The sequence below is a fragment of the Castor canadensis genome, chromosome 13 (assembly GCF_047511655.1).
Source record: "Castor canadensis chromosome 13, mCasCan1.hap1v2, whole genome shotgun sequence".
In the NCBI taxonomy this organism is placed as follows: domain Eukaryota; kingdom Metazoa; phylum Chordata; class Mammalia; order Rodentia; family Castoridae; genus Castor; species Castor canadensis.
In genome coordinates this window covers 37,203,749-37,216,806 of record NC_133398.1, presented here as the reverse complement: position 1 = coordinate 37,216,806, position 13,058 = coordinate 37,203,749, and the positions used below count along the sequence as shown (strand labels likewise).

The 13,058-nt window shown below is 36.7% G+C and overlaps 1 protein-coding gene across 8 annotated transcripts in view; it reads right to left on the bottom strand.

Moving 5' to 3' along the window:
- Positions 1-1,611: 1,611 nt before the first annotated feature.
- Positions 1,612-13,058, bottom strand: part of LOC109688069 (E3 ubiquitin-protein ligase RNF38) — a 120,175-nt gene continuing 108,728 nt past the window's right edge. For all 8 annotated transcript variants that reach the window (XM_074051454.1, XM_074051455.1, XM_074051458.1 and 5 more), the window contains 3 exons: positions 9,422-9,543; positions 7,281-7,380; positions 1,612-4,964 (listed from right to left, as the gene is read on the bottom strand). In XM_074051454.1, coding sequence (XP_073907555.1) covers positions 4,902-4,964; positions 7,281-7,380; positions 9,422-9,543 — 285 coding nt within the window. In that variant the 3' untranslated portion in view covers positions 1,612-4,901. The remainder of the gene's footprint in view (positions 4,965-7,280; positions 7,381-9,421; positions 9,544-13,058) is intronic.

The following is a 13,058-nucleotide window of genomic DNA, read 5'->3' as shown; positions in this document are numbered from 1 at the left end:
AGTGAGGGTAAGCTCCATTCTTTAGGAGCCAGTTCTGGTGAACTGTGCCATCCAGCATGGTGGCCACCATTCACATGTGGCTGTTAAGCATTTAAAATGTGGTTAGTCCAATTTTTTTTTTTTTGGGGTGGGGAAGGGGTTTGAGACAGGGTCTCAATGTGTAACTGACATGGGCCTGGAACTCATGATTCTCCTGCCTCTGCTTCTCAAGTGCTGGGATTACAAATGTGTGCCACCATGTCCAGCATGGCTAGTCAAAATTGAGATGTGTTTAAAGTGTAACAAACACACAGTGACGAGACCTGGTATGAAAAAATACAAAGTATCTCAGTAATTTGTTATGTCCACTGCATACACTAAAAATGTCAGTTCTTAATTGAGATCAAACCCAGGGCCTTGCACATGCTGGACAAGCACTCTTCCACTGAGCTACATCCAACTCTTTAATGTGGCCAAATTTTAAAAAAATTTATGTGACTACAATTCTATTGGACAGTATTGTCCACCCACTTCATTAGTCTGAAGTGTACGAGACCCGAAACAGTTGGCTATGATCTGACCACATTCATAAGAATTTTATCCTGTAGTGACCTATTAAATGCTGCCAGTGTTTATTGGCACATTTGGGATGCTGTGGATTGGTTGTTATCAAAGCCTAGAACTCTTAAAAAAAGGCTTATAAAAGGGAGAAACGAATTAGCAAGGATGAAGTCCTTGCTCCTGTCCTGACACAGTGTCCACATTTCATGTTATTTGAGGATACCTATTTGTTGCTTACAGAAGTATCTGCGGAGGGTCCAGTGGCTTGCAAGGACAGCTCTCTCCCAGGTAGTGAGTCGAGATTCTTGGGCTGCCATTATCATGGTGGAGCGAAGGACCTCTGCTTTCTGACTGCTCTCACATGGAAAGGCCACATAGCCTTTGCTTAAGCATTTGGCCCTCCTTGCCTTGTTGGGAGAGCACACGGGTACTAAGTGAGCAGTAAATGCCTCTGCTGTAGGACAGCACAAGTTTAGGGTTTTCTCCAACCCTCTTAAAGTATGACCAAATACTCTTTTAAGTGTGCTGGAAAAAGAAGGGAAAGAAAAAAATCAGGCCTTGGTCATTTTTCTGAATGCTTCCTGGACCCAGTCACTCTTCTCAAGTAACACAACCCACATATATATGAATATGCAGGCAGCTTTTTTTTTTGTCCTTTTTAGTCAAAGAGCTATTATACGGCATGTCTAGAAAACGGTAAGCAGAGCTTCCTCTTCCCTTATGACGCCGACAGTGAACTGGATGTAAACTACCTTATGTGGACAGACCTGCCTGGCTCCTGATGGAACCTCGTGCCCTGCGTCATATGATGCTGTCACTTGATATGCATAAATTACATGTGGAGCTACACTCTTCTTCCTTGGCCTTTTAAAAGATTTAAATATGAACCTTGTTGTAATGTCAGTTATTTCTGTGATTCTAAATTGTTTACACTAATGCTGAAACATAAAATGTGATACACAGTTTAAAAATTAAATTTGGCCGCTAGCTCAACCCAGTTCCACCTTCCTGCTGGAGTCCTAGCCACTCCCCACCCCTCTCCCCTAACACAGTAACATCAAACACAGCACGTTTTAAGTGTACATCATACATTTATTACCAACAACCCTCTCAACTCCAAAATTGGGCACAGGGATTAAAAATAAAAATTCATTGCACTACTTAGTAAAGCATTACTAGTAACTTTCATAAAAAATGTACAAACTTTGTTAAAAATTTATCAAGCCTTCAAATGATTTGGTTACAGATATTTATAATATGCACATTTAAAACTATATGTTAACTGATACAATGGAATATGATTTGAGGAAATGACTCAGCAAATGATTCCAACAAACACCCCTGCAAGCTTTCATAATCTGAAACAAATAGCAAAATGAGGTAACCAAATGAACCAACAGGGGAAAACAGCTTTCTAATGAAGGCCTAGAGATATCTGTGAAAAATATTCTAAGTGAGTTGGTAGAGCTCATTCAAAATTATTACAAGAGGCCCAAGTTTAAGAATCTTAACAAATCACATTTCAGAGAGTATATAAAATCTAGTTATGCTTTCACATTTTCCAGATTCTGCTCAAAAAAAATTCAGGACAGAAAATCTTAATGTGAGATCTTGATACTTGGAGGCCTTGAGGTTTTTTTTTTTTTCCCTTGGGGGGGCAGTTAAAAAATACCAATGTGACAATTCATGCCAAAAAGCAAAAAAACACCCCAAAACCCTACAAAAAACCCCACAGCTGAGTTGATGGGAAAGTCAATCTTGTTTTAGTAGGAAAGAGGACAAAGGCAACAAAACATCATCTGCCTGCTATCTTGTGTATCACCCAAGGTGACAACAGCTGGGCACGGATCAGCTGTTCTTTCTCATTTCCTAGCCCTGAAGTTGCTTACTTGTGGCCAGTCTGTGCCTGTGTGCTCCTGTACACATTAAACACTTAGTAAGCAAGTCTGGGTAAATCTCTAAGAGCCCTGTGCAAAGACAAGATATTCCCAAAGAGAGATCAGTCACAACAGCACAACAGCGAACTCAGGATTTACCAAAACAGACCCTGCTGCCTCCTACAATGCCAACCACTTCTCAAAAATTTACTGGGAAGGGACATTATGACAAAATTCATAGTCAGAGGAAGAAAAGAAAAGCTACTTTTCCTAGTTATTAGTACGATGTGCCTTGTTAATTAGGTATCTCTATATAAATTAGAAAAAGTGCTTTATTTGCATGCTTCAATAAAATGAATACTGAGTGTAGTTGTGTTATGTTAGATCTGTACAGATACAAATTTTTTGCAGCTATATAAAAGAGTCTATTTATAAGATGGGCTTTTGCCATTTTAAACATGATTTTCAATTAAAAAATAAAGATTAAACTGTATGTGATTTTTATTGTAGCTGATTATTGTATGCCAATAATTTTGGTCTTTAACACACCTTTTAATGATTTAAAAACAACATGTGCATTTTACCACTATTTAATAAGTATTTCTGATGCACTGGCAAATCTAGGGGCCAATAGAAAGTAGACAAAATCCTATTTGACTAAATAGAGGCAACAGTGTCTGGAAGAGGACAAAATTGTGCTTCTATGTGAATTGACTTTACTGAACTCTAGGCTGTGATGAGCTTGTAGAGACTTCAAGGGAGGGCAAGCAGCATGGCAGTAAATTAGTTAACACTGTCTGGGTACAAAACTAGCCCAGGGCCAACTGAGACTGGAGTGAGGCTGACAGTAAGTCATCACAGTCCCCACTGGAAGAACACAGCATGTGCTCCTGCAAACAAAGCAATGCAGGAAGAGGCGGGCAATGCTGAATGTACTGAAAGAACGAGAAAGAAATCTACATATTGCTGGAAAAGCGACTTTAAATAATCTGAAATATGCTCAATGAACCTACATAAAAAAACCTCACAGATCAACTAAATGAAGACCAATTCCTGTTTGACAGCATTATTTTTTTATACAAAAATGAAATCTTCATTTATACTGCAAGTATTCTGGACACCCATTGCGTTAAACTTTTCTCAAACAAAAACTAAAAGGAAAAGCAGTAAGACATCAAAGCTAGCTGTCACAGCACTTGCTCCATCCTGAAACAAGGGTGGAGATGAGAAGCACATTTACTGAGGGAAGAACAAGTTGCAGAACTGCAGTGTGGCAAGTGAGTGAGTATGAACAGAAATAGTGTTTTCTTAAAACAGTTTAGTTGCCTATGGGAGGTTGAACAAAGAACATATATCAGAAATCAAGCTGAGTTAGCGAACAGATTTTGTTCTGGTGGAAGTCAAGGAGGTGAGACTTCATGGGACCAGTGGTATTCTTAGAAATATATTACTCAAATATCTTCAGAATAGACTACAAATCTAAACATTAAAAAAAAAATATCACAGGTACTTTCTGTAAGAAGCTTACTGGAAATGTAAAGGAAAAAACAAGAAAGTATCAACATTCAAATCATTGATTGAAATGCTAATATTGCTAACTGATGATGTATGATATTGCACCTTCTTTTTGGAAATAGCAAGTTGGAGATTAAAAATTTTCTTTTTCACAACAGAATAAAAATAATTAGGTCATGGAGTGAGAATCTGTTACACTCTTTTTCTTAAGTGGCCCACTTAGGACCACCAGTGAAGAGAAGGTGACAGCTGCCTGAAGCAAAGGAGAAGGCTTTTCTCATTCCATTCATCGGGAGGGAAGGGCTGGAGTATCCGATGCTTATAATTGACGCACCCTTAGCAATCAGTGTGCAACAGCAAACACAAGGGGAACCAGTGTACAGTACTAGTGCTGTTTAAATAACACACCAGATTATACATTGCAGCATAATTAAAACTACACACACATTCTCGGTACATGCTGGTATATAGGATCTCATACACACGTCAGCTACCATGCCCTCACACAAGTAGTTGCACACTCTCACACAGACACACTTACCATTGTCACCAATCACATACTGCATTCACTTCCACTCACAGTTTCTGAAGGCTCTATAGAAGGTAGATTGCTATATCATCTGGAGCTACCACTTTTTATAAAAGCACATGCTAAAAGATCACGTCCACGGTAATCTTGCAGCAACACTCGGAATGATCACACAAAAACCAGGGAATGTTAGTGCACACACAAAATTAAGCTAAAGAAAAAGTCTTTGGAGTTCCAATCACACGGTTAGTATAACAATCCCATAATTGTGAAGACTAATTGTAAGCTTTTATAGTTGATTAAGTCACACAGTGCAAAGAAAGGTCCATTGACCCTTTTGGTAAAGGGAGGGCTGGAAGCCACACAGATTAAGTTCAATGGATAGTCCGTATATACACGTGATGAGGAACACCCAAACTAAATTTGTGCTCTTAGGTTGGTCATTCTGAATCCCGATGTACTTCTGAAGCATCAGCTCGGCAAATTGGGCAGGTACGATTTGCCTAAAAAACAGAAGGAAATTTATCTGAATTGTGACTTTACACAATGAAAACTATACTAAGAACAGGAACTACTTTTAACATTCATTGTTCCTTTAACAAAGTTACAAAGCAATCATTTGCTTAAAAAACAAACAAAAAAACCCCCCTACAAATCTTAATGATTTAATGTAAGGCCATGAGTGATCTATAAGCATATATATATTTTTGGGGGTAGTGGGTTTGAACTCAGGGCCCTAGTGCTTGCTGGGCAAGCCATACCCCAACCCCTTTTACTTTATTTTTGCCCTAGCAGGCCTTAGACCTTGATCCTCTTACCTCTGTCTCCTGTATAGCTGGGATTAAAGATGTGTTTCATCATGCCCAGCTTGCTTTTTGTGATAGGGGCAAGCTGGCCTTGAAATGCATGATCCTCCCATCTCTATCTCTTCAGTAGCTGAAATTACAGGTGTGTACCACCACATCTGGCCCCCCATGAGTGATTTTAATAAAGTCTGTTTAAACATATATATATATATATAAATGTGTGAATAAGATTACCTAATACCAGTGGTTAGGCTATTCTTTTTTTCCCCCAGCATAGCTGAGGATTGAACCTAGGGTCTTATACTTACTATAAGTATAAGTATAACATTGGCCATTCTTTTGTTTGTTTGTTTTTGAGAGTCTTATGTATCAAAGTCTGGCCTTGAATTTACAATACTCCTGACTAACCTTCCCAAATGCTGGTATTATAGAAATGAACTACCACACCAGCCTCTTAATGGAATGAGGTCAAGCCACATTTAGTAATACTTAGGAAAGCTTGATTGTAACACAGGCAACTGTATCTACACTAATGACATTACTTACAATCTTTCCTGATCTACTAAATGTGCTCTTTCTCCGTTTCAACAATGTCACCAACATTTGTCAAGTTGCTAAAACCAGAAACATAAGCATGACCCACTCTTGTTTACTATAATCCATTATTCACCAGTCTCATTTCTACATTATGAAGGTTCTCAGAAAAAGAAGTCCTCATCCAACATCCAGTTGCTGCTACACATTCCGAGTGGCTAACCCCATCCTTATTCCATATCCCTGTCTCAGAAATTACCTCTCCTGTTCTACTTTCTAAACAATGACCAGAGACTTCTCTAAAATACAATCTCAGCCATATTCCTTCTTCTTGCTCTCAGGATCAAGTGCAAACTCCTTCACAATAGGCTCTGAATAATCCTTGAATTATCATTCTCCCTTACTTGAGCTATTAGCCAAATGAAACTTGTGGTTTTCTTATCATTCTCTAATCACACATGTTAGGGCTTTGCACATATAACGCTTTCTTTTTGTAAAAAGTTAAGTTTTATTGTCTCAGGATTTAGTTTGGACTATGCTGGGTAATTCTCAACTATGCTCAGAGAAACCAACTTTCTCAATTTTAACTCTTATCTGACTTACTAATCTGTAAAGTTATCTAAAGAATTCTCTTTATATATGCTTAAGTTCCATCTTTAAGTTGTCTTTGAGCTATAAAGTTATCTGTAAATCAGAACATTCTACTAAAAAATAGATTACTTAAATTATGTTACTGCATCACACTTTTATTCCTATTTTATTCTTACATGAAATTATGTGGTCTAGAGCCAGGCATGGTGGTACATGCTTATAATTCTAGCTACTCAGGAGAGAGAGGTAGGAGGATTGATTTTAAGGCCAGTCCAGGCAAAGATGGCAAGACCGCTACCTCAGAAGCAACAACAAAGAGGCTAGCAGTATAGCTCAAGTGTTAGAGCACTTGCCTAACAAGCATGAGGCCCTGGGTTTAATCCCCAGTAGAACAAGAAGCTGCTGCAATAATATCATCCTTGCATCGCCACTGTTATTAATGTGATCTCTGGACTTTTTTTATACGTAAGAGGAGAACTGGTTAGCATTAAATAAAAACACAATTTGTTCTCCATGAAAATGTCTGGCAAAAGATCCCCAGTACCATTCTAAATTCTTAGGGGAGTTCAGGTGTGTCCCTGTGTATCATGAGAAAATTAACACATACTGATTATCGAAGTCACTTCTTTGTTGATGACTAGTGATTTTACTGTTGCATGCAGACTTCATGTGTGCTAAGCACATGCTACACCACTGAACTATGCCTCAGTCCCTTCAGTCACTTTTTACTAGCCTTTTCTTTTTATCTGAAGAGATCCCATTGAAAGCTGTCTTTTGATTTTATCTCCTGTGCTCACCCTCCATAAACCATGGACTTATTCTAATAAACCTATAGTCAATAAAACAGAAAATTCACTGTTATTTCTTTTATAGAGGCCATCACTTTACCTTAAGCCACTTGTCAACACACTTGGCATGGAACTCGTGGTTACAGGGTAACACTCTAAGTAGCTGCCTTGACTCAAAATCACACATGCATACTACACACCTGAAAAAAGCAAAAAGGTCATTTAACCATAAAGCTGGGTAGTTTGCTATTTTGTTAGGACTACTGAAGCCTATAAAACCATTTATTCTCAGTTCTCAAAATACCACCTAAATGTTTAGAAAAATTATCAATATCCTGAAAAATAATGTTAAGTCATTTAATAAGAATGCTTGGCTTTATTGACATTACACAAAATACCTGATTAACGCCCAAATTGGTGTTAAAACTAAAGATATTTACTATTCAAAAAAATGCTGGAGCAGTTGTATATCCACATGAAAAAGAACGAGGTGGACTCCCAAACTCACACCATTTAAAGACAAGGAAAAAAAAAAAAAAACTAAACTACTGAACTCTTAAAAGAAAATAAATCTTTGTGACCATGGATTATGCAATGGTTTTTTTAGACTTTTTTAGAGATGAACTTAAAACAACAAAAAGAAATAACAAAAAGGAGATAAAATGAAATTAATATTAAAATTTTTTTGCCAGGTAGGGTGGCTCACACCTGTAATTCCAGCTACTCAGGAGGTAGAGATTGGGAGGATCACAGTTTGAGGCCAGCCCAAAAAGTTAGTGAGACCCCATTTCAAATAATAATTTCGATATGGTGGTACATGGCTGTCATGCTGGATACAGGAGAATCACGGTCAGGTCAGTCTGGGCAAAAATTTAAGACCCTATTCAGAAAGTAACTAAAGCAAAAAAAGGGCTGAGGATATGTTCAAGCAGTACAACACCTGCCTAGCAAACGTGCGGCTCTGAGGTTCAAACCCCAGCAGCAAAAATACATAAATAGAAGTTTTGTACTCCAAAGGATACCATCAAGAAACTGAAAAGGGGATAGGGATATAGGGATATAGCTCAGTGGTAGAATGCATGCTTGGCATATGTGGAAGACCCTGTGTTAGATCCCCAGTACTATTAAAAAAAAAAGGAAGGAAGAAAGGAAGAAAAAAACAAGAAACTGCCATAGAATGGGAGACATTTTGGAAAATCATAGCTCTGATAAGGGTGATAAGGGATTTGTAATATACAAAGAACCTCTACAGTATGGTAACAAAAAGACAATCCAATTTAAAAATGGGCAAAGGGCTCAAGTAGATATTTTCTCCAAAGAAGATATACAATTGGCCAAAAGATACCTGAAAAGATTCTTAACACTAGCAGCCATAAAGGAAATGAAAATAAAAAAACTCCATGAGATACCACTAAAATGGCTATAATAACAAGAGATAAATAATACTAATGCTGGAGGAAACAGAGAAACTGAAACCTTTGTACATTGGTGGCAGGAATATAAAATGTGTAGTCACTTTGGACAAACTCACTGGCAGCTCTCAAAAGTTTGAACATACAGTTATAATACAACCTAGCAATTTATTTCCAGGTATATACCCAAGAGAAATGAAAACATAACCACAGAACAACTTACACACAAATGTTCAAAGTGGCATTATTCATAATAGCCAAACAAACCAGCATTATGTGGCATATTCAATGCACTATTATGTGGCCATAAAAAGGAATGACTTACTGATAGGAGATGCAACATAAATGGACCTTGAAAGAGTTATGTTAAGTAAAAGAAGGCAGACATGAAAAGACCATGTATTATCTGATCCCAATTTATGTAAAATCTATTGAAATGCAAAGTAGGTAAGATGTTGGGGGAGGCATCAAGGTGGAGAGGGTTGGGAAGTGGCTGCTAGTGGGTTAAGGGGTTTCTTTTTGGGATGATAAAAAGGGTCTAAATTTGTAGTGATGGTTGTTCTGAATGTACTGAAAACCAATGAAATGTATGTATACTTTAAATGGGTTAAATTTAAGGTATGTGAATTAGATCTCATGGCCTACATTGATATCTCTCCATATAGTAGTCGCCAGCTAGCATGACTAAGAAACTTAACTAGCTTTATGTGACTAGAGTTACCTTATTGGTCAGCATAGATCCAGAATATAAAGTAGTTATCTCTTACTTCTCAAGCTTTATTTCATAAAGGTAGAAAAGTAAAAAGTGATGTCAGAAAAATATACTTACAAGGTCTGTTCTGACTGGTGGTTGTTAGGATTGAACCGATATGAAGGAAGTTGTTCAATATCTGCTTTAGTCAGTCCTCGAGGCTTAGCTTCTCCCAGTCGCTCTGCCAGGTTTAATAGGGCCTGTACATGGAAAAGGAGACACATTTTCATCATTCTTTAAATTTTCCTAGGGCTGGCAGAGTTGCTCAAGTGGTTCAAGCCCACCTAGCAAGTGCAGGGCCCTGAGTTCAAACCCCTTGCTGCCAAAAAAGTAAAAATTAAAATTAAATTTTCCTATATTCCTGCATACTAGTATTTTGTTTACCCGCAGCTCTCAAACTTCATTCTCCTTCTCCCCATCTTATTTCTTCCCTTCCCCTCTTGCCTTATTTTTACTACCTAAGTTTTAACTCTTATGAAAACAAGTTTTATTTTTCCAATTCCCTACTGTACTATGTAAGAACACTAATCCCCTTTATATATAACATGATTAATTGTATAGATAATGTTGTCAATGGTATTTTACTTTACATAAATATCTGATCTAGTATTGAACAGGTGAATTCGCTATTGCTGAATTTCATCCCTAGGCCAGTGGTGAGAAACAGCACCTCAACCCTGCCACAAACCAGTTCTGCCATGACATAGAGAATAATTCAAGGTAAAGACTTTAGGTGACTAAAACTTCCAATCAATGAACTGAATTCAGATAAGAAATCTCAACATAGAAGCACACAAAATATAAAAAATATGACACCTTGAAAACTCAATAATTACAGAACAAAGGATCTGATTGATAGTTGAAGGGGATGAAATCTCAATGTATGATTTCAAAAGAATGCTAAGAATGATTAATGAGATGAAAGAAGGTACACATAAACACCTCAATGAAATAAATAGCTAAATGAACTCAAAGAGAATACAAATAACTAAATGCACTCAAAGAGGATACAAATAAACAGTTAAATAAAAAAAGTTAGCTCAAGACATGAAAGAGTAATTCAATGAAGATACAGAAAACCTGAAAAAAAAATCAAATTGAAGCTTTGGAAATGAAAAGTTCCTTAAATCAAATAAAATTCATTTGAAAGCCTCTCCAGCAGACTGAATCAAATAGAAGACAGACTATTCAGGCTTGAAGACAAAGTAGATGTAACAGAAAAATTCTGAGAGAGAGAGAGAGAGAGAGAGAGAGAGAGAGAGAGAGAGAAAATATGAATGAATATGCAAGAACTCTGTGACTCCATTAAAAGACCAAACCTATAAATCATGGGCATTAAAGAAGAGGAGGAGATGCAAGCTAATGGCATAGAAAACAGATTCAACAAAATAATAGCAGAAAACTTACCAAATTTTGAGAAAGAGATGCTCATCCAATTACAGGAGCCTTTAGGACTCCAAACAAAAAAGATCAAAACAGAACCTCTCCATGGCATATTACAGTTAGAACATAATACTATGTTCTAAAGAGAATATAGTAGGAAAGAATATGAAAAGCTCCCAGGGAGAAGTACTATGTCACTTATAAAGGCAACTCCATCAGAATAACAGCAGATTTTGCAACAGAAACCTTACAAGCAAAGAGGTCATGGAATGATGTATTCCAAGTGCTGAAAGAAAATAACTGCAAACCTAGATTACTCTATCCAGCAAATCTACCATTCACAATTGAGAAGAAACAAAAACTTTCCATGATAAAAAGTGAGCTGAAGGCATGGTTCAAGTGGTAGAGTATCTGCCTAGCAAGTGTGAAGCCTTGAGATCAAATCCCAATACCACCAAAAAAAGCAGCAAATAAACAAAAACTAAAGCAATTTATGATAACTAAACCAGCACTGCAGAAGATACTCAAAAGAATTGTACATACAGAAGAGGAAGATAAATGTAACCATGAAATCATGGGAAAAATTAACCTCACTAGACGAGTAGATAAGTAAATGAAGAGTAGGAAAGAACCAAAACACTATAAAAACAACAAAGTGGCAGGAATTACTACATATCTTTCAGTATCAACATTGACTGTTAATGGTCTCAAATCTCCAATCAAAAGACATAGAATGGCAAGTTGGATTAAAAAGCAAGAACCAACCATTTGTTGCCTATAAGAAATACATTTCACTAACAAAACCAAACATTGGCTTAGGCTGCTGAATAGGTGGAAAAAGACCTTCTAAGCAAATGGACCCCAAAACCAGGCAAGAGGAGCAATATTCCTATCTGATAAGGTAGACTTCAAACCAAAATTAATCAGAAGAAATAAGGAAGATCACTTTATATTAATAAAGGTAACAATCCAGCAAGAGGAAATAATTGTTAACATATGTGTGTCAGATATCAGTGCACCCAACTTCATTAAACAAACACTACTGGACTTAAAAGCACACACAGACCTGAACACAATGATAGTTTGAGATTTCAATACTATTCTAACACTAATAGGTCATCTACACACACATACACACAAAGAAAGAAAGAAAGAAAAAAAGAAACCTTAAGAGTTAAATGACGCTATAAACCAAGTGGACTTTTCATCCATCAGTTGTATAATATGCATTCTTTTTAGCAGCTCATGGAACTTTCCCAAAAATAGGTAACATTTTAGGACACAAAGTAAGTCCTAGCAAATATACATTGAAATAACTCTCTGCAATCTATCAGACCAGAAGAGAAAACAAGCCAACCAACCTAGACCACAACAGCAAATGAAATGACAGAAAATATCCAAACACATTAAGACTGAGCAACATATTGTTGAATGACCAGTGGGTCACTGAAGGGGGAAAATCCAAAAGTTCCTATAATCTAATGAAAATTTCATACACTCTACAAGAAACTGTGGGATACAGCAAAGGTAGTGCTAAGGGGAAAGTTTATAGTTATGAGTGTCTACATCAAAAAAAGAGAGATCTCAAATAAATACCCTAATGATGCACCTCAAACTCCTAGAAAAACAAGAACAAGCTCAACCATAGTTAGCAGATGAAAAGAAATAACAAAAATTAGGGCAGAATATTAATACAGACAAGAAAACTATACAAAGAATCAATGAAATAAATGTCGGTTATCTGAAAAGATAAACTTGATAAACTCTTAGCCAATCTGACTAGAAGGAGAGAAAACACCAAAATTAACAGAGTTAAAAAAGGAGATTTCACTACAAATACCAATGAAATCCAGAGGATCAGGAAGGAATACCTTGAAAACCTAGATTCAAACAAACTAGAAAATCTAGAAGAAATAAATTTCTAGATACATTTAATGTACCAAAATTGAACAAAGATATAAACCACTCAAACAGATCCGTAACAAGCAACGATACTGAAGCAGTTATAGTCTCCCAATAAACCTGATGGATCCACTGAATTCTACCACACCTTTAAAGAGGAACACAAATATTCCTTAAACTTTTCCATGAAATAGAAAGGGAAGGAATACTACCAAATTCATTTTATGAAGACAATATTACATTCATTCCAAAACCAGAGAAGGACACAACAAAGATAATTGTAGACCAATCTCTTTAATAACCATAGATGCAAAAATTCTCAATAAAATACTTGCAAACTGAATTCAACACATCAAAAAGATCATACATAATGATCTGGTTGGCTTCATTCCAGGGATGTAAGAATGGTTCAACATAGGTAAATCAGTAA